Below are 22419 nucleotides of genomic sequence, written 5' to 3' on the forward strand. Positions count from 1 at the left end.
GTTTGATTGTATGCCTCCCTGACATTATTTATTTCTCTTTATTTCTCTTCCATCACGCTTGTTTTTCCCTCTCTCCCAACCACTTTCTCTCTCTCTTACCAGAATGGGGTTCTCTGCCCCAGTGCTAATTTCCCTTTCTTATTCTGCTGGTCGCTCTTGCTTCTCTTGTACTGCCATTTGTTTCTCCCATATCTCTCTCACTTTTGTTCAGTTGCTATTCTTTTGCTTTTCCTTCTTCTCCACTGTGTAATACACCCATTATTTTTCACTGCCATTTTCTCTCTCCTTCTGTCTATATTACTCCTATTCTATGTCTTCCTCCTAAGACACACAAGGGAAAGTTGTGCTCACCACTATTTTTTAAAAACCATTAGGCGGGGGTGCAATGAGGCTGTGACCACAAAATACATATAGACAAATACAAGAGTCCTCTGCACTCAACCCATTATCAATATATTTAAGACAGCGACATTTTGTGCATACTGCTACTAAAAAATGCATTTTTTAGTAGCAGTATGCACAAAATGTCGCTGTCTTAAATATATTGATAATGGGTTGAGTGCAGAGGACTCTTGTATTTGACTTCCTCCTAAGACACCTCTTTTTTGGCTCTTTTCTCTCACTCCTTTCTGCTCCATTGCCACCCTGTTTGTTTCTATCTGTTTTACTGCCATTCTACCTGTCTTCTGTCCTCTCCACTTAGTCCTCTCCACTTTCTGCTCCACTGCCTTCCAATGCTCATCCTTCTGCTCCACTGACACTCTACTTCTTTTCTTTCTACTCCACTACCTTCTTGTTCCTCTTTTTGGTGCTCCATTGTCAGCCCTTTATAAATATTTATAAATATTATATTATATTTTCTGTCTCCACTTCTCATTTTTGATTCCATTTTGTATCAGTTTCATTCTCATTTCTCTGTGTTCCACTGTCATCCTTTCTCTTCTTCTTCTGCGTTTTCCTTCACTTTCGTCCTTTCATTCTTTTTACCTTCATGACCCCTCTGCCCTGTAGGTAGAGGGAATATCAAGCTGCTAGACTGCCAGCTTGGTGTAGAACTAACATGATTGGCCTGATACAAAACAAATGTATGTGTATACAGACTTTGAGGGCTATTTACTAATCTTGAATTTATTTGGTCGGGCATTTTGGGGAAAAAAAATTTTTGGGGGAAAAAAACCTCAATTTCTTCAAGATTTTTATACCCCGATGCCGCAAAAGTCCCGAATCCAAAAATCAGCCACCTCAGATCTGTGGAGATCATTTATAAAGCTGGCCATAGATGTTGAGATTTGAAAAGATCAGATCCTGATCGTGAGACCACGATTTTCTCGGAACGATCGTACGAATTGACCATAAACTAAAAAGACCAATTTGCCAGGAAAACAAAGGGGAGCTGCCTGCTTGGCCCTGCAAACATAGATAGATTGCACTGGGACCGACAAAGATTTTTTGACCTGGCCGATCAATTTCCCGACAGATGTCGGCCGAAAAATCGTAAGATGTACGATCGTTCGAATCCCACTAACCGCACGATAATTTCGAAGGATTGGTCGGGCTTCCCTAAAATCGGTCGTTCGGCAAGAAGAATCGTCGCGTCTATGGGGAGCTTAAGTTAATGGGAAATGTCCCTATCCCAGTTGGAAGATATTGTGGTCTGCGATGGGTATTGCCAGATAATCTAATAAATCCGGGTTTTTGGCAAAAATCCAAAAAAGAGATCCGGGGGGGAGTCTGAAAAAAATCATATGATTTGAGTTTTTGCCCAATTTTATTGGGTGTTTTGCCGATCCGATTTATTCAAGTTATTTTAGTATAAATTAGGAAAATCGGGCATGGGAGTTTGGTCGAGCTTTTTTATAATAAAATAATGAGATATATTCGGATTTAAGTAAAAAACCCAGGGGTTAGGGCACTAACGGGGTGCCCTATAACTACTATGAGCCAGTGGGTGTCTGGAACTGTAGGGTTTTGTGTGTGGGCAGAAGGGTGCTGATCTAGCTTTGGTGGACCATCGCTGGTGAATTTGGGAAAACCTTTTAAATACAGTGTCACCCTAAAACCAGCCCTCCTGATCTCCCACATGATGGGAGACCATCTGTACTCTCTGCACAACTGATGTGATATTGTTCACAATTCTGGCTGTTATAGCGTAGTGCCTTGATAAAGAATACCACGAGCCATCAGAAACGCCAGAGGAAATATCAAATCTATTGACATCTTTATGAAAGGGAAGATGAATCTGTATCTGGAGCAGAGAGTTCCGTTGGTTCATTTACTGTCTCCTGCGGTCTCTGTGTGACTTCCCAGTGCCCTCGCACGTTGCCAGAACCAGCTCCCGTGTTAATGAGTTTTATTTAGCTGACTCTGCAGAACACTGTGCCGAGCTGTTGCCTCGTTAGCACTTCCTCGCCCTTTTCTCTTTCTCCCACTAGAAGAAAAAATATTTATTAAAGAATTTCATTGAAATGTTTCAGCTGTGCATTCTTGGTACATTGTGTTCCGCTCTCCTGGCTGCAAAGCTCTTTAGGGCTCTATGCATATATAATGATAACCATAGTAAGAGGCATGAAATGTTTCCAAAGTGTCATAAATAAAATCAGCAGATGTTTCATAGTTTGGTAAGTAGCAGTTTTGCTTTGGACAGCTATGGGGCCAGGCTGGTTCGGGGACGGGGTAGCACCCACTCCTCCTCCCATGGAAATATTTGCTGTATTTAGATCCATGTTTTGCCTTAATAATATCTACCATTATAACTTGTATGGATTGTTGATATTTACTTGATGAAAGTATTCTCTACAGAATACTGGAGGGTATGTGGAGGCCACTTTCTGCTAATGGTGGTGAAAAAAGTCAGGAGGTTGCTTAATTGTTCTTGGAAAACCTTGATTGATACTTTTCACAGTGTTTCCCATTGCTGTAAGTAGCAGGTGACCTTCAGCAACCCTACTGGATACTTGACCAAAGACCTCCATCAATCTCCTCCTGGAGGTCCAACTTTTGGTCAAGGCCTTCCTTAGCTCATAACACAGAGAGCATTGGTGTATCTGTCAATTGGCCATTGTTCCAATAATATTTAAGATTGCAGATATGTTTTCACCACAAAACTCACCTTAAATAATCTCCAAGCTAGGCTTTCAGGTTTATTTTGAAAACAAAATACACATTCTTACCCTAATCAGCATTCTGGCTGAGCCCCTTTGCCAGCAGAGTTGGACTGACTTTCCAAGATACTCCTGGATCTCCTGGTGGGTCCCATCAGTACTCTATTTTTATCGCCATAGGCCTTAAAAAACTATACTATTTAGCACAATCTACAGACAGTAGTCATGACAGTGGGCCTTGGATTTGAAGTTTTCTAGTGGGCCCTAGTAAGCCCAACCAACACACTGGCAGCCATTGCTATCAAGCTCAGGAGTTTGAGAACCACTACCTAAATAAAATCTTGAGTATTTAAATATTTATTTATTATGCACATGATAAGGGTGATGAAGATGATTTGTGCATCCTTTTAGTGAATTACAATTTTATTCATTGTATTTTTTAATTTCTTTAAAATGCCAAAAGCTGAACTTATTTCCTTTTTTCTTTCTGGAATTGCAGAATGATCACCATGCCTCCAGGAACGCTGCTTCTTGCCGCCTTTTGTTTCCTCTGGGCACCAATCTCTGGGACCATCCCGTACGTGGCTTTTGTACAGAACAACACGGCATTCAACCACCTCACCCTGGATGCCAACACAGGCACCTTGTACATCGGGGCTACAAACTCCCTTTACCAGCTGACTGAGGATTTATCTGTGGAAATGATGGTCAGGACTGGGCCGGTTTGGGACAGCAAGGAATGTTTACCCCCTGTGTCCACGGACTGCCCCCAAGCACAGAACACAAACAATCATAACAAACTCCTGCTTGTGGTCCCCAGCAAAAAGGAACTTATAGTTTGTGGCAGTGTCTACCAAGGAATCTGCGAATCAAGGCGTCTGGGGTCCCTACAAATGGTTCTCTTCAGGCCAGAGAGACCAGTAGACACACAATACGTTGCTGCAAATGACCCCAACGTTACCACGGTTGGCCTGGTTGCACTTTCTAAAGACGGATCCCCTCTTTTGTTTGTGGGTCGGGGCTACACAAGTAAGGGAGCTGGTGGCATCCCTCCAATTACCACTCGGAACTTGGAGGTGGGCGGTGTAAGTGAAATGGAGTCCCATTCAGTCTTCTCCTACGAAGATACAGCCAAATTGGCAGTGGTAGGGCGGCTCTCGGAGTACAACCACCATTTCATTAAGGCCTTCACCCACGGGTCCAATGTTTACTTCCTGTTCTATCGCAGGGATCTTAAATCACAGTCCAGAGAATACAAAACCTACATTTCTCGCATCTGCCCCAACGACTCCCACTATTATTCCTACGTGGAACTGCCTCTGAGTTGCCGAACTAAGGAAAAAAGTTACAACCTTCTTCAGGCAGCCTATGTCACTCAGCCTGGGGAGAGGTTGGCCAAGGGCGTCTTGAACACCGAAGGGGATGTCTTGTTTGCCGCATTCTCCCAGTGGCAGGCGGCATCCGGAAAGGTGGGCGAGGAGTCTGGCTTGTGCTTATACTCTATGGATCTTATAGATCGTTTAATTAATCAGACAAGGGACACCTGCTACACCAAGGACGGCAAAGCCGAGGACGGGCGAGAGGTGGCGTACATTGAATACGACGTGAAATCCAACTGTGTCCAGTTGCCGTCTGTAAGTACAGGACTTTATTTTCCCCTAATTATTAGAATAATATTTTTATGTAGTACCAATGCAGAAAGTTACAGTGCATTTACAACAAAAATGGTCGTGCAGAAAGAGATCCACCTGTTTGACCAAACAAGCAGATCTTTGCCTGATTGTCCATCCCATCATTTGCCTCCCAACAATTGGATAATCTATGGAGCCAGTGCAGTGCCCGGTGTGGTCATCTTCCAACAGCCAATTCTGCATATAATTTATCAGCCCTTTTAAAATTTTAAGGAAAAATCATTTGTTTTGGTTAAAAGACCTAACAGGATTATTTAATATTTTTTTTTCAAGTTTGCCTGCATCTTGTGACCCATAGCAGTGAGTCCAATGTTAATTGTCGCTGACCAGTAAATGCTACCTGCTGAATGGTTGCTATGGGTTACTAGACATTTATTATGTTATGTTTATTATGTTACCCCCTATGGTCTGGTGAATATGGACAAATTTCCTTTTGTGCCATTGCCCTTAAAGTAACATGCAGGTATGGGATCCATTATACGGAAACCTATTCTCCAGAAAGCTCTGAATTACAGGAATACTCCATTTTATCCAAATAATCCAAATTTTTAAAAATTATTTCCTTTTTCTTTAAACCCAACTAAGATTAATTATATCTTAGTTGGGATCAAGTACAAGCTACTGTTTTGTTATTACACAGAAAAAGGGAAATCATCTCAAGAGAGAGAATGGAGACAGTATATTCCTTATCTGTAAACCATCCCAGTTGCATTGCATTTTTATCAATACATTTAACAGTGAAACAAAGGATGTATTTTTGTACATATGGGACCCATTATCCAGAATGCTCGGGCCTGGGGTTTTCTGGAGAATGGATCTTTCTGTAATTTGGATCTTCATAACTTAAATCAACTAGAAGATCATCTAACATTAACTAAACCAAATAGGCAGGTTTTGCTTCCAATAAGGATTAATTATATTTTACGGTGGCCATACATGGGCCGATAAAAGCTGCCCACAGACCGAGACGGCAGTTTATTGGCCCGTGTATGGGGGCCGCATCTGTTCGTTGATGCGGTCCCGCGATCCGACCGCCCGTTTGTGAACGCTAGGATCCGATCGTTGGGCCCTAGGGCCCACGATCGGATCAGCCCGATATTGCCCACCTCAAGGTGGGCATATCGGAGGGAGATCCGCTCGTTTAGCGACATCGCCAAACGAGCGGATCTATCCATGTATGGCCACCATTAGTTGGGATCAAGTACAAGCTACTGTTTTATTATTACAGAGAAAAAAAAAAAATTTTTACAAATTTGAATTAATTGAATTTAATGGAGTCTATGAGAGATGGCCTTTTCTTAATTCAGATCTTTCTGGATAGTGGGTTTGTGTATAACTTATCCTATACCTGTACCCTGTACTTGATCCCAACTAAGATACAACTAATCCTTATTAGAAACAAAACCAGCCTATTGGGTTTATTTAATGTTTAAATGATTTTCTAATAGACTTAAAGGGATACTGTCACGGGAAAAAAATTTTTTTTCAAAATGAATCAGTTAATAGTGCTGCTCCAGCAGAATTCTGCACTGAAATCCATTTCTCAAAAGAGCAAACAGATTTTTTTATATTCAATTTTGAAATCTGACATGGGGCTAGACATTTTGTCAATTTCCCAGCTGCCCCATGTCATGTGGCTCGTGCTCTGATAAACTTCAATCACTCTTTACTGCTGTACTGCAAGTTGGAGTGATTATCACCACCTCCCTTTCCCCCCCAGCAGCCAAACAAAAGTACAATGGGAAGGTAACCAGATAACAGCTCCCTAACACAAGATAAGAGCTGCCCAGTAGATCTAAGAACAACACTCAATAGTAAAAACCCATGTCTCACTGAGACACATTCAGTTACATTGAGAAGGAAAAACAGCAGCCTGCCAGAAAGCATTTCTCTCCTGAAGTGCAGGCACAAGTCACATGACATGGGGCAGCTGGGAAATTGACAAAATGTCTAGCCCCATGTCAGATTTCAAAATTGAATATAAAAAAATCTGTTTGCTCTTTTGAGAAATGGATTTCAGTGCAGAATTCTGCTGGAGCAGCACTATTAACTGATTCATTTTGAAAAAAAATTTTTTTCCCATGACAGTATCCCTTTAAGGTATGGAGATCCAAATTATGGAAAGAAAGTTATCCGGAAAACCAGGGTTTTCCTAATGAGTAGATTTCTGCTTCATCTCCCTTGAACCAAACTCTTTTTATTGTGCGTGATTAAGATTTTATTAGCTTGTGCCGGCCGCGGCACTGAGAAAGGATTGTGTAATGCGCATCAATATTTAATCATACATTTGGCACGTCTCAGAACTTAACATGCTTCAAATCCATTTACTGGTTTTTATATGGTTGAGTGGGATTATTCTTCTGTTGTTCTAGTAACAGAATAAGCGTGATTTGTGAGATGCGCACCCCCTGCCTTCATCCAAGTAGTGGGCCAATTATCTGATGTTCATGGGTTGGATTATCTTATAAAGGGGATTTCATGCAGAGAGGTCTGTGGAACCCCTAGTCGGGCTTGGGGACGAGGGGACCTCGCTTGGTAAAGTTAACATAATAGCAGATCTTTGCTGTTGGATTGGCCAAATAATAGCGGATCTTTGCTGTGGGATGGGCCAAATCAGGCGGTTCTGCTTGCTTGGATCACTTAGAGACCAGTATAATTACAGCACCAGCAGCAAGAATCTTCGATTTAAATCTTCGATTTTGGAACATGGGCTCTGACCCAGATACTCAGCAATGTTTCAGACCTCCATCGGTCCTTTATCAAGCTACCTAAGCAGCAGCCATCAGCCCAATCGGTAAGTGACCAATAATTGATCAGATATTGAATATGGAAAGGTCCATGCACAGGCCTTCGGACAGCTGTATATACGTCACTGTAACAGGCTTTATCAGCAGCTAGAGGGCCCCAACTGATCACATCATATCCAAAACCCACCCAAAGCACTTTGGCAACTGTGTTTTCCAGGATACTCTCGATGCCTATCCATGCGGCTCAGATCATACGCCCAGCCCAATGGCAAGCAAGGACCCCCTGGAAGCCACTCCTTTGTTTGAGAGCGATGCCACTCGTTTCACCGCCATTGCCGTGCATGTGGAGGGGGAACACACTATCGCTTTCATTGGAGACAGCAGAGGACACCTTAACAAGGTGGGTAAGCTGGGGGGAAGGGAGGCACCCAGAGTCATAAGAATATCTATAAAGACACAGCAGCTATAAATATCTATTTTACAAAGTGATGTCAGCACAGGACTGAGTGATGTCAGCACAGGACTGAGTGATGTCAGCACAAGGCTGAGTGATGTCAGCACTGGACTGAGTGATGTCAGCACTGGACTGAGTGATGTCAGCACAAGGCTGAGTGATGTCAGCACAGGGCTGAGTGATGTCAGCACAGGGCTGAGTGATGTCAGCACAGGACTGAGTGATGTCAGCACAAGGCTGAGTAATGTCAGCACAGGGCTGAGTGATGTCAGCACAGGGCTGAGTGATGTCATCACAGGACTGAGTGATGTCAGCACAGGACTGAGTGATTTCAGCACAAGACCGAGCAGTCAGCTAGTGTGGGTGGCATGTTGTAGGGACACACTTTGGACATTCCTGATGTATGTACTAAATAACAGTTATGGGGGTGTATAATGTTGAGTCTATAGCCCAGCTGAGGATGTTTGGGCTTTTCAGGCTGTACGTGCCACCAGTCATAGTATTCTAGTCCAGTTACGGAAGCAGGAAGATGCTGGCAGTGCCCAGTAACCGTGTGCTTATTGTACAATCTGGTCTTGTCCTCTGTAGCCGCAGGCATCTGATTGGTAGTGAAGCAAATTCCTGGTGTTAATTCGCCCAGACACAATGGCTGAGATTAACTCTTGCCTGTTCTGTGCTGACGAGATATTTAATGGCTTTGGGGCCCCAGTGAGAAGTGCATGAAATGAGTGAGGGAAGGCAGAGCAGGGGCAATGAATGCAATAAAGGCAAAAGGACTTGTATAAAAACAAACATAATCCAACGTAATTGTGTGTAATGAAAAGAGTGTTCAGAATATACACGTGAGAATTTGGGCACATCATTTTATGCTGGGGAGTAAACGGGCAAATAGATGATGTTTGGGAGTGCAAAAATGTAGCATAAAAGGACAACTGCACCTTTAATCGTTGTCAGAGGCAGGTCTGAAGTGTAGGGCTCCCTTGCACCTCAATGAATTGCAACCTATGCCTAGTGCCTTGTCCCCATATTCATAGGTGCAAGAAGTGCATTGCTGTAATCTGCACCTATACTCTGCATTTATTATAATAAATGCTGCCATATAAGTAGGGACCCTGCTGGCCTTTAGTTGCCTTAGTGGGGTAATAGAGCACCCTCTTGTAAGGAAGGAAGAAGTCCTCTGATTATGGATACCTTGGGGGTGTAACCAGGGAGGTAGAGGGATGGGCCAATAGGCAGGCTTATCTCATGGTATGCTCATTCTGATTGGCACTTTGACCCATTTGGTGCTGTAGCCCCCAATGTTAAATTCTAAGGGCACCAGTTTCCTCTCTTGTAGAGAACATTCACAACAAATTAAAGCATTAAAAATAAATGAAAGCCCATGATGTCTTTTTTGCCTCAAATGAATTAAACACTGTTGGCAGCAGCATGTGGGAATGTGCCTTGTACAGTGACACGATTGTCCCCTAAAAGAATTCAGGCCCCTCTGTGAATAGATGATATGGGAAAGTACAATCCCATTTATGTGCTGTTCTTCTTTATCCCTCTGTTTGGAATGAAGCCTGTACATAAATCTGTATTATAGCAAGGTCAGCCCAATGTTGCAGCTTATTGGCTCTTTTTTGTTGGGTTGTTTTATGGAAGTGTCAAAATGTAATCGGAAGCAAAAATGTAATATTCCCAGCTGTGCTGCTGCAGCCTGCACCCCCAGAGGAGAGGCATGCTTCAGTTTCAGTTAGGTGGAGATTTGGGGTGAGTGCTTGTGCCCTGGGTACCCCTGGAACTATAGCAGGGTGACTGTTACCCCAATGTTTCTATATATCTGTAACCTTGTTATGAGCTAAGGGGCCCAACCTGAAGGCCTGTTAGAGGGAGATTTGGGGTGACTGCTTATTTGTACCCTGGGTACCCCTGGAACTATAGCAGGGTGACTGTTACCCCAATGTTTCTATATATCTGTAACTTTGTTATGAGTTAAGGGGACCCCGTCTGAAGGCCAGTTAGGGGGGGATTTGGGGTGAGTGTTTATTTGTACCCTGGGTACCCCTGGAACTATAGACTGTTACCCCAATGTTTCTATATATCTGTAACCTTGTTATGAGCTAAGAGGGCCCAGTCTGAAGGCCAGTTAGGGGGAGATTTGGGGTGACTGCTTATTTGTGCCCTGGGTACCCCTGGAACAATAGCAGGGTGACTGTTACCCCACTGTTTCTATATATCTGTAACCTTGTTACCAACTAAGGGGGCTCAGTCTGAAGGCCAGTTAGGGGGGAGTTTTGGGGCGAGTGTTTAATTGTGCCCTGGGTACCCCTGGAACTATAGCAGGGTAACTGTTACCTCAATAATTCTGTATATCTGTAACTTTGTTATGTGCTAAGAGGGCCCATAGATTTGGGGTGAGTGCTTATTTGCAATAAATTGCAATATATCTGGCAACCTTTAAGGCTCTCATACAGCAGACAGCAGCTCTTAGTACAATAACCATATTTTTTCAGTCCATCATTAAAGCTCCCTGTTGGGGAAATCATTACATACACAAGCCAGTCTGTCTCACACACAGACACTAAGCCTTTCCTCCATCGCCATCTGCTGGTAAAATATGTAACCGAAGGTCCTGGTCAAGGGCAAATTAACCCTCAAAGAAAGCTTGTATCCTTTGTAGAGAGAGATTATTCAGGAAGTTCAGAAGGGAAATGGGAAATTATTTTATTTGAAAAGACACAGATGTAAAAAAAACCCCATGGCAGTAGAAAGTTTGGGAAAATAGTTTGAGTTCTTAAAGGAACAGTAACAGCAAAAAATGAAAGTGTTTTAAAGTAATGAAAATATCATGTACTGTCGCCCTGCACTGGTAAAACTGATGTGTTTCCTTCAGAAACACTACTATAGTTTATATAAACAAGCTGCTGTGTAGCAATGGCGGAAATTGAAAAAAGTCTATATGGCACAGGTTAAATAGTAGATAACAGTTAACACCATTATGTTCTACAGAGTTTATCTGCTGTGTAACCTGAGCCTTTTCTCCTTTGAATGGCTGACTCCATTGCTACACAGCAGCTTATTTATATAAACAATAGTAGTGTTTCTGAAGCAAACACACCAGTTTTACCAGTGCAGGGCAACACTGCTTTATATTTTTTTACTTTAAAACAATTTCATTTTATGATGTTACTGGTCCTTTAAAGACAATTTTTTGGAATTGACTAGTACTTCTTTCGGGTGAAAACTGCATTGCTGACCTGCTTTATGGCAGAAATTCTAGACAGGCACTCAGAATCTGAGCCAGAGTCTAACTGATGGGAGAATCAGTTACAACACGGCTGCCTGGAGATGCCTGTTACTGATTTAAACAGGAGACTGGGACAGACAGAAAATGGGAAAACAGCTTATGGAAAATGCAATGCACAAAATCACCAAGGAATATAAACGAGAAGTCAGCTGGATTTATGCTTTCCCTGTATATGAATAATACCTTTTAGTGGAAGTACCTCTTTAAAGGCATATTTATCCTGCACTTTCCATTTAATAAAGGCAATGGAACCTTTTGATGAAAAGCTGTCAGATGTAGATTTGTTCTCACTGAGTTACAGGCACCCATGAGTGGAATGTGACTTACTCAAGGTCAATACTACTCGCTTTCATTAAGGGATAAGGAATAGGTCCCTGCCCATAGGATGGGAAAAAATTGATTATTTGGGGGTTATTAACTCAACGACGGGTGTTACAGTTACATCATTCTGGCTCAAGTGATATCAGACTGGGCCAGAAAATGACCCTATTAACTGCATACAATGGCTTATTGTTCCTGTAATGGTTTAGCAGTTTTTAATATAGTTGTTAAGCTACAGACCTCAGCAGTCTGGGTGTAGTGCGAAGTGGCCTTACATGGGCCTATAAAAGCTTCCGACAGACCGAGTCGGCAGCTTATTGGCCCATCTATGGGGCCCTTCCGACGGGCTTCCCCGATCGATATCTGGCCGAACGATAGGATTACAATACTACAAACGGGCTGATGTCCTTGTTGTTCTGCGGTTATTAATCCAGACTGTGTTTCCAATTTGCAGGTGTATCTGGGAGGAGATCAGAACACTGAGCACTATTCCTCTGTTGACACCAAATCAAACTCAGCCGTTTTGCCAGATCTTTTATTCGACCAGGCGGAGAGATACCTGTATATCCTAACTCAGTCCACGGTAAGAAATATCAGCCTTAGGGGCAGGAAAACTGGGAATTAGGTTCTAAGTTCAGTTCTAAATATTCCATCAATCATATGGGCGCAAGTTATTCTGCATAGGCACAATTATTTCTCCGAATATTCCCATTTCTTAGTATCCATGGGAGCAGCCATGATTGAACTGACGAGGTAACCTCTGATGAAACAGTGACCAGATCATCAGAAAATGATGCCATTGCCACTCATTATAAATAAATCTTTTTTTCACAGACATTTTACTCAAGAATTAAATAGGTACAATTATACACAGTAATATACTTAACTGTATAATTTAATAGGCCTTTAATTTTGGTCTTTAAATGGCATGTAAATGCTAAAAAATAAAATCCAGTTTTTACTTTCTTTAATGAAAAAGAAACCTATCTCCAATATACTTTTATTAAAAAATGTGTACCATTTTATAAGAACCCTGACTGTATGCAGTGACATTCTCCCTTCATTTACTGCTGTGGATAGGAATTGTCTGATGGTCCCTAAGGGTAAGGTAAAACTCAAGCAGCCACTGGTTCTGCAGAGTTGGAGAAAGTTTGTATTAAACAATACAAAAACTATAAACTCCACATTAGATTACATGACACCACAGAACCCAGTGCAGTCTGTATATTCTGATTATTAATCAGTCTTGTTGTATCGGCTTCTGGCAGATATTATTTGACTTGTGCTGTTTTGATAATTTATGACGATCCCTAAGCAGCCCAGACCTCACTGAGCATGTGCACAGTCTTGGTCTTGCAAAGATGTTTAGCAAAGTTACAAGATAGTGACCCCCTGTAGCCAACTTTGAAAGCATAAATCATTTGTTTGATTAGGCTTGTGGTGCAGTAAGTTTATGTTTAGTATACAAAATACAGCATTTATAGCCTTATTCTATTTTAGACTTTACTTCCCCTTTAATTCTTTTGAATAAAGGGAAAGTACTTCCCAGTTATAGGGAGGATTTATAGTCCTGTTAGACAGCACAACATGGACATTTGGACTGACTATTCCTTATCTGCACGTTTGTATGTCTATTTGAGCGGAAGCTACCATGTTGAAAATTCTACAGCAGCCTCAGTTGTTATAAATAAATATCTGTAGTAGAAATGGCCTTGGTTGTTTTGTGCAGGTGATGAAAGTGCCACTTTCAGAATGTTCCACGTTTACAGACTGCGACTCGTGTCTGTCTGCCGGGGATCCCTACTGTGGCTGGTGTGTGCTTCATGGCAAGTAAGTAGCACTCGTGCTTTATAGGGATTTTACCATGTTGGTAGGGGGGATACAACCCGTCCCCTGAGGAGCTGTAACAGCAGGGGGTGGGGCTAACTTCCTTCAGGGGAAGGCTTATATAAAGCTCAGTCTCAGAGATCAGGTCTCTATCATACTTCATTGAAGATTTCCATTTACCCCAAGATGCAGCCGGAGCTACGAGTGTCTGCGCTCAGGGCAGAAGAACCAGTGGCTCTGGGCCTACGATCAGAACCAGCAGTGTCTGACAGTCCAGTCTCTGAGTCCGGCAAATATCAGCAAAGAAGAAAAGAGAAATGTGAGTAAATATACCAGCAGCGTGTGTGTGACCTAAAGTGGGGTGCGATGTGTTCTACCAATAGTATCGCTCTATTTAGATATACAAATGATCTCTTTGGAATTGAGCCTCTGGCTCCACCTTCTATCTAGCGCGAAGTGTCTGCATCGATAACGGTTATTCTACTTAAGACTAATAAACGCACGTTTGAGAGCACAGGCAGCACATAAGGATATGGGATGAGCTCATTACATTGAATTCATTATCTTGTTCAGAAGAAAGCAAATAATGCAAAAACTTTAAAAAATGGAAAAAATGAAGGACAGTTGAAAAGTTGCTTAGAATTAGCCATTCTGTATTCTGGTTCACACAATTTCTGTGTCTGCTTCACAAACACTACTATAGTTTATATAAACAAGCTGCTGTGTAGCCATGGGGGTAGCCATTCAAGCACAGGATACACTGTAGATAACATATAAGTACTGCTATAGTTTATATAAACAAGCTGCTGTGTAGCCATGGAGGCAGCCATTCAAGCACAGGACACACAGTAGATAACAGATTAGTACTACTATAGTTTATATAAACAAGCTGCTGTATAGCCATGGGGACAGCTATTCAAGCACTGGATACACAGTAGATAACATATAAGTACTACTATAGTTTATATAAACAAGCTGCTGTATAGCCATGGGGACAGCTATTCAAGCACAGGATACACAGTAGATAACATATAAGTACTACTATAGTTTATATAAACCAGCTGCTGTGTAGCCATTGAGGCAGCCATTCAAGCTGGAAAAAAGGCACAGGTCACATAGTAGAATACAGATAAAACACCATTGTATTCTATAGGGCTTATCTGTTATGTGCTGTGTATCCTGTGCCTTTTTTCCAGCTTGAGTGGCTTTCCCCATGGCTACACAGCAGCTTGTTTATATAAACTGAAGCAAACAGAACTTTTACCAGTGCTGTACGTTATATTTTAATTTCTTTTAGACACTTCAGTTTTTTAGTGTTACTGTTCCTTTAAAGATGAACCCCTTTAACGCTTGCAGCTCCCTTATACTGACTATTCCTGGACGAGTAGGAGCATTTCTAACCACCAGTTGTTTGTTTGTCTGTCCAGGTTTTTTTATCAATCCCTGATTTACCGGCCCCGGATCCCGAAGAGTCTTATTCCTGCTTCTTTGAAGATTTCGAGAGCCGCGCGGTTATAAAAGACACTGGAGTGATGTGTCCGTCTCCAGATCCAAACAAGACTCCTGTGATCAAGCCTGGGACAGGTGGGTACTGGTTCTGATGGGTGGGTGTGGCGTGGAATTCAGCCGGAGGCATTGCCCCCTATAGAGGAGGTACTAGAGCAATAAATGGTCTCAAGGTATATTCGTGTCTGTGCAGAAATGCCCCAAAAAGCAAGTGCCCTGTAACTCAGCACTAAGGGGCACTAAGTAAATGCACCGGTAAATGTTGCCTGCGGAATTCTCTGCACCAAAATGTTTTCACCTTTCACTCATGCCTTAACCCCATTAATGCAGCATTAACCCCCACTTCTGCTTTCAGATCATGTGCAGGTGAAGCTTGTTCTGCGCTTCGGAGAGGTGACCATATCCAGCACTGAGTTCACCTTCTACGACTGCATGGCTGTGGCCCAGCTTTATAAGAACGCTCCGTGAGTACTATGACCCCAGCACCCTGCACTCTGTACTGCTGGTCCTGACTACACACACAAAACAATGTTAGCTGGCCTCCAACAAGACTATTCCCCACTAATGTCTGTTATTCTTCTCCTTTCCAGGTGTGTTAAGTTCACAATAAACAAGGCATTATGGGAAAGTGAGTTTTGGCTGGAAGAGAGCCATATTGTTTCAGTGATGTATGTAGTCAGAACAAGCAATGACGTAAATATCAAGGGACAGGCACTCTGCTTTCAATGTCTAATTAGATCTACAGCTTGAAAGTTGGAAAATAATTACATTCATTCATTTACATTAATTTTCTATTCGTAGCTGTTTCTTAGATATTTGCAGTTTTAGGTGCTAATACCAGGCTTTGGCTCAAATGAGAGTCAGTAACACTAGAGTTAAATGAATGCAGGAAGTGCATAGGAAATTGCATCGGTAGCGTGCTCAGAGGACCACTCTGGGTTAGTTTAAGTTTACATCAATTGATTATTTTGGGTTTAGATCCCATTTAAACATCTTGAAATGCAAGCTCTTGGGTCATTGTGCTCACTTTGTGTCTCTCCCGGTTCATACAGGTGCCGTGGTTGTGTGAGCAGTGACTGGGGCTGTAACTGGTGCATCCAACAGCATCACTGCACTCATAAAGCAACGTGTGAGGAGGGGACCATTATCTACAACAAGCTGGTAATGATAACGTCTATCCATCATCTATCTATATATTATCAGAGTGTGGAGATCTCAATAAATCACTAAAGAATTAGTGTGCCATTTTATTTCTAATTTTGCATCAATTAGATTATCTATCTATTTATCCATTATATATCTATCCGTAAATTATTTATCTATTCTCTGTCCATCGTCTATGTATTTATCCATTATCTATCTAACTTCGTTTGTTTATCTATCTATCTATCAACCCATCTAGCTATCCATTATCTGTCTATCTATCCATAATATATATATCCATTATCTATCTATCTATCTATCTATCTATCTATCTATCTATCTATCTCTCTATCTCTCTATCTATCTATCTATCTATCTATCTATCTCTCTCTCTCTCTCTCTCTCTCTCTCTCTCTCTCTCTCTCTCTCTCTCTCTCTCTCTCTCTCTCTCTCTCTCTATCCATCATCTTTGTATTTATCAATCTATCTATCCATCTATCATTATCTATCTATTTATCTAAATTGTAGTTTGTTTTTAAATATGCCTTATTTCATGACTTGAACAGACTCAGGTTCCATTCGTGGATCCAACCTTTCCTCCGGAAGTTCCCACTAAGTTGATTTCCACTGTCCTACTTTCCACCGTTGCTCTGGAAACAAGTCCAAGTGAAGCCCCAGTGACCACTGAAAGTACCACACCAAGCACTACTACACTTACAACAATCCCAGAGACCTCACCTACAACATTCCCACCAACCACCATCCCAACTACTTTTCCTGTTACTACGACTGCTGTTAGTCCAGAAACAACTACCGTTCTACAGCCTGATCCAACCACAGGCATCTTGGACTTTGCCACAGAAGACACCATTCCAGATATCACAATGGAACCTTCCACAGAAGAACCAATGAGCCACCCCACCACAATCCCAACCACCATGTTTATAGATATGGCCACAAGCCCTCCCATCACAGATAATGAGTATGTAGCTGTCACATCAGAACAAAGCATGCTCCAAGAGATGATAACTACAGAAAGTTCCACTACATCTTATATGGCCACAACACCAATCCCTGTTCCTCCACCAACCGTTCCTGAAACAGAAGAGGAAAATGCATGGACACCCACAATGCTCCTTCCTACGCAAGAAGAATTGACTTCTGCTGTCCAGCCTATCACAACCCCTAACAAGGTATCCAGTGTCACCTCCTTGGCTGGATATCATGATGAGTTTGACAGTGAAATACCTTACTCCGAAGAGCCACCTACAGTTCCCACTGAGGATAACACAGAGGAAAACTTGGACCAAACGGAGGCAGATGATTGGGTAGACTCGGCCAGTATGGACAATGACACTTCATCCTTTTCAGCTTCCACTATCCTTTCTGGAGACGGGGAGAGCGACGGAGTCTCACCAAGTTTCCCTGGCATCCTTCAGTCTGATCTGGATTATCAGTTTGATTCTCCAGGACTCATCGAGATGGTAAGTTCTGTGAGGGCAGTTAGTCTGGTACCAGGTGTCCACATCATTTTCTGTCTCCGTTTGCCATAGTGTTTTGGTGCCCATGTTTTACACTCAACTGAGGTGGAAACCAAACCCAGGATTCAGCCCCTGTTCAGCCTATATCTCACCACATTTAATTAGTCTGCCCAAGTTTTCAGCAGTTTGGGCCCCACCTGAACCCAGTTTCTAAACTTGTTTTAGAAACATTGATATCTAGGGTGGCACTTTCTGCCTAGGAGATTGGCCACCAAGTGTCATCCACATCCAACATCTCAACTCCTTATCCAGGGAATGGAGAAGCCTGATGAGCAGGCACGGCACACTCGTCAATTATAAACACCGGGCAAATTTGCACTTAGGCAGTAACCGATGGCAACCAATCAAACATTTGCTTTCTTTAAAAGAAGCCAACCACTAATTGGTTGCTTTGGGAAACTTCCCATGGGCAAATTTGCCCAATGTTTATAAATGAACCCAACTGGTGCTGCTGTCACACAACAACTTGCTTGTTTCTAAGAGACAGGAGCCTGGCAGCTGGCATTGTCCCTTCCATACCAGTTATTTGGGCACCGAATTGCAGCCCATAGGTACCTGCTGCTTTGTTTCCTGCTCGAATAGTAACAGATGAGGTTTCCCAGCTTCAGCCCCAGTCTATTGCACAGTAATACAAATGACTTAGGCCGAGACATTCAACTGAATAATAAAACGGCTCACTGTGCCCCCCCTTCCCCAGGAGCCACAGGGATTTTCTGTTGGGTACCGGTGAGAGAGTGAAGAGTTCAGATTTCTCCTGCCCCATAGCTGACAATCCAAGTTTCTGCCATTCGGGAAACATCAAGTTTCTCAGCCTCTGCCGCTTGAGAAGATGAAAGGCTTTATATGGCCAGAGCTTGGCAACGCCAAGGTCCAACTCTCCTCTGATCTGCAGCCAAGTGCTGACGTTCTCTGAATCTCTAAACACTCACGCGGGGGATTTGGGGATATAAAACTAGTTCTAGGCCTTGCTGTAAACCTGAAAGTGTTTATTTTCTACTGCAGCAGATACTGATAGGATGAGCCAATGGGATTAAAACAATCATCAGAAGGGATACTTACCCTTTAGTGCAGATAATAATAATTCTGCTTTAAAGGAGAAGGAAAGGCTAAAACTAAGTAAGCTTTATCAGAAAGGTCTATATTAATACACTAGTAAACCCTCAAAGTAATGCTGCTCTGAGTCCTCTGTCAAAAGAAACACAGCGTTTATTTCCTTCTATTGTGTACTCATGGGCTTCTGTATCAGACTTCCTGTTTTCAGTTTAAACCTCCAGGGCTAGGGCTTGAGCATGCTCAGTTTGCTCCTCCCACTCTCCCTTTCCCCTCCCCCCTCTCTGCTGTAATCTAAGCCCAGAGCTATAAGTGAGCAGGGAAAGACAGGAAGTGATGTCACACCAAGCTAATTTGGCAGCTGCTATCCTAAACTAACAGAGAGAGCTTCTAGAGCTGTTTACTCAGGTATGGTAAAGCATTCTGCAGAATAAATATAGTGTTATAGCTTGCACTATTGTGGCTGATCTGTTGGCAATAAACTGTCATTGAGCTTTCCTTCTCCTTTAATTCAGTAAAGAACAGATGGTCAGTTGTATTTATTTTGGGAATTGACTACTCAGCATTATCTTCTGTTTCCAGTTTTAGTTTATATTAAAAGGAAACTAAACTCCCATCCTCCTTTTGTTACGTATTAGCTCCTCCCCCTTCAAAGGGCACCTTGACCCTTCCCGTATCATTGTACTACTACTTAAAGGGGTGGTTCACCTTTAAGTTATATTTTATTACTTTATAGACTGGCTCATTCTAAGTAACTTTTCAATTGTTCTTTATTGTTTATTTTTTGTAGTTTGCAAAAATATTTGTCTTCTTCTTCTGACTCTTTTCCAGCTTTCAATTGGGGGTCACTGACCCTTTGAAAAAACAAATGCTCTTTAAGGCTACAAATTTATTGTTATTGCCACTTTTTATTACTCATCTTTCTATTCAGTCCCTCTCCCATTCATATTCCAGTCTCTTATTCAAATCAATGCATGGTTGCTAGGGTAATGTGGACCCCAGCCACCAGATGGCTGAAATTGCAAACTGGAGAGCTGCTGAAATAAATATTATTTCCCACAATCCAATACAGGATATTCTCTCTATTTTACTAAGTGCAGTTTGCTACTGAATATACTGAATATTAGAAAGTTGCTTCTGGTTAGAGTTAATTTTGCAAATGAAAAACGGTTTCGCTTACAATGGCAGCTCTCTCTCTATCTCTCTCCCCCTCTATTTCTCTCACTCTCTCTCTCTCACACTCTCTCTCATCCCCTCTATCTCTCTCACCCCCTCTCTCTCTCTCACCCCCTCTCACTCTCTCTCACCCGCTCTCTCTCTCTCACTCACTTTCTCTCTCTCTCTCTCTGTAGACAAAAGAGGGGAGCGTTGGGTTTGCAGGGGAAGTGGGAAAGGGTTCCTACTGAAAGAACCATTGTTTTTAATTGATAATAAAAGTAAGTACAATACCCTCTCTCGGGCTTGGCAGGATGTCTATAAAGAGTAGTTAACATATTGGAGGCATTGCAGGGAAGCCAGCTGGCACATAGTGGCCACAGTGATGAGCAGAGGGACATTATTGGAGATCTTTTTTTTTTTGGCTTTCCCGTCTCATTGCTGCGAAACCCGCCTAACGACATTAGCGCCAGCTGGTGGGAATCAGGAGAAGCCGTGACGAGAAACGTCCCTTTGTTTTCAAGGGCAATGCCACTGACATCACCAGCAAGCAGAGCAGATTTTATGTGTGCCCTTTGTGGAAGGGAATGGGTTAAAGGGGTTGTTCACCTTTAAAGGGGACCTGTCACCCTAAGAAATAATTTCAAATTCTTTTCTATCATGTTAGCTGAGCAAAATAAATTTACTTACACTGTATTTATTATTTAAATTTTGTTTCCTTCTGTTTTGGAATTATACAATCATAGCAAGGAGGCAGCTGCCATTTTGTGGAAACGGTTATTAAGGGAAATTGTGTATCACCCCAAAATCTTGTGTATGAACCAGAATGAGGGACCTAATGTCCATGTGCAGTGTGGTACACAATTATAGAGCCTGAGGAGGGAAGGGGGAATGTGGGGAGAGCAGTGACATCTAGAAAGTGCTGAATGGAAAGTGAAAGTAATTGACTGCCCCTCCTCTATGCCACGGGCATAGAGGCGGGCAGGTAATATTTGATTGACAGTTTAGATATTTAAACACCTTTATAACAGGTATGGATGTTTTAATGAAAACTATTTTTTGGGGTTCCATATTTAATTTGGAAAGGACTTTCATTATGCAGTTTTTTATGTGTAGGTGACAGGTCCACTTTAAATTAACTTTTATATATATATATATATATATATATATATATATATATATATATATATATATTGTAGAGAGTGATATTCTGAGACGATTTGCAATTGGGTTATATTTTTTTATTATCTGGGGTTTTTGAGATATTTAGCTTTTTATTCAGCATTTCTCCAGTTGGCAAATTTCAGTAATCTGGTTGCTAGGGTCCACATGACCCTGCAACCATTAATATGAATAGGAGAGAGCCCAAATAGAAATATGAGTCATTAAAAGTAGCAATAACAATACATCTGTAGCCTTACAGAGCATTTGTTTTTTTATAGATGGGGTCAGTGACCCCCATTTGAAATCTGGAAAGAGTCAGAGCAAATAATTTAAATTCTATATAAAAAAAAATGAAGGCCAGTTGAAAAGTTGCTTAGAATTAGCCATTCTATAACATACTAATAGTTAACTTAAAGGTAAACTACCCCGTTAAAATGGTGGTTCACCTTTCAGTATGTTATAGAATGGCACATTCTAAGAAGCTTTTCAATTAGTCATGATTTATTTTTTTATGTTTTTTTAATTATTTGCTGTTTTCTTTTGATACTTTCCCGTTTTCAAATGGGGGTCACTGACCCCATCTAAAAACAAATTCTCTGTAAGGCTACAAATGTTCTATTATTCCTCTTTTTTTATTAGTCATCTTTCTATTCTGGTCTTCCCCTATTCATATTCCAGTCTATTATTGAAATCAGGGCATCGTTGCTAGGGTAATTAGGACCCCAACAACCAGATGGCTGAAGTTGCAAACTGGAGAGCTGCTGAATAAAAAGCTAAATAACTCAAAAGCCACAAATAATAATAAAATGAAAACCAATTGCAGATTGTCTCAGAATATCCCTCTCTACGTCATAATAAAAAATAACTCAGGGCGCATGCGTGCCATGACGTAGGACGGTCGCACAGACAGAGAGCTCCGTCCCAACGGAAGATATATTACCCGATCTTAGCCTCTATATTGCAAACTTTTGCTAATCGGGCGAATATGAGCACCAAAGGAAAGCGTATCGAGTTGGGGAAACGCCGAACTAAGGTCTCACCCGACACAATGTCTCCTTATTTTCAAAAGTCGGCATCTCAGAAACAGCGTGTCCAAGATGGCGCCGGAGACTCTGACAATGGCGCACTTGCTGATATCTCTCCATCTAGCTCTCCGGGACACAGTGACTCGATAGCTACCTCTCCTGGTCATTTCTCCGCTGAGTCCACTATACAACCGCGTACCGCATTCTCGCAGGCACAAGGCCCAGACCTGGTAACGGTACAGGTACTTGCGCAACAGCTTACAGACCTTCATGAGCGGTTAACAAACTCGATTACGGCAAGTTTTCATCTGGCTCTTAAAGATGTACAAGCGGATATAACTAATCTTGGGGATCGGACTGATCAACTTGAAAACAAGGTTGACGATCTTATCACACGCTATAATC

The 22419-nt window shown here is 41.9% G+C and overlaps 1 protein-coding gene across 2 annotated transcripts in view; it reads left to right on the forward strand.

Moving 5' to 3' along the window:
- Positions 1 to 22419, forward strand: part of plxnb1.L (plexin B1 L homeolog) — a 148249-nt gene that overhangs the window by 85787 nt on the left and 40043 nt on the right. For both annotated transcript variants that reach the window (XM_041590871.1, XM_018259137.2), the window contains 9 exons: positions 3601 to 4735; positions 7757 to 7939; positions 12058 to 12186; positions 13333 to 13433; positions 13617 to 13749; positions 14858 to 15014; positions 15292 to 15400; positions 15989 to 16097; positions 16646 to 17563. In XM_041590871.1, the coding sequence (XP_041446805.1) occupies positions 3602 to 4735; positions 7757 to 7939; positions 12058 to 12186; positions 13333 to 13433; positions 13617 to 13749; positions 14858 to 15014; positions 15292 to 15400; positions 15989 to 16097; positions 16646 to 17563 (2973 nt within the window). In that variant the 5' untranslated portion in view covers position 3601. The remainder of the gene's footprint in view (positions 1 to 3600; positions 4736 to 7756; positions 7940 to 12057; positions 12187 to 13332; positions 13434 to 13616; positions 13750 to 14857; positions 15015 to 15291; positions 15401 to 15988; positions 16098 to 16645; positions 17564 to 22419) is intronic.

The sequence above is a fragment of the Xenopus laevis genome, chromosome 4L (assembly GCF_017654675.1).
Source record: "Xenopus laevis strain J_2021 chromosome 4L, Xenopus_laevis_v10.1, whole genome shotgun sequence".
Lineage (NCBI taxonomy): Eukaryota > Metazoa > Chordata > Amphibia > Anura > Pipidae > Xenopus > Xenopus laevis.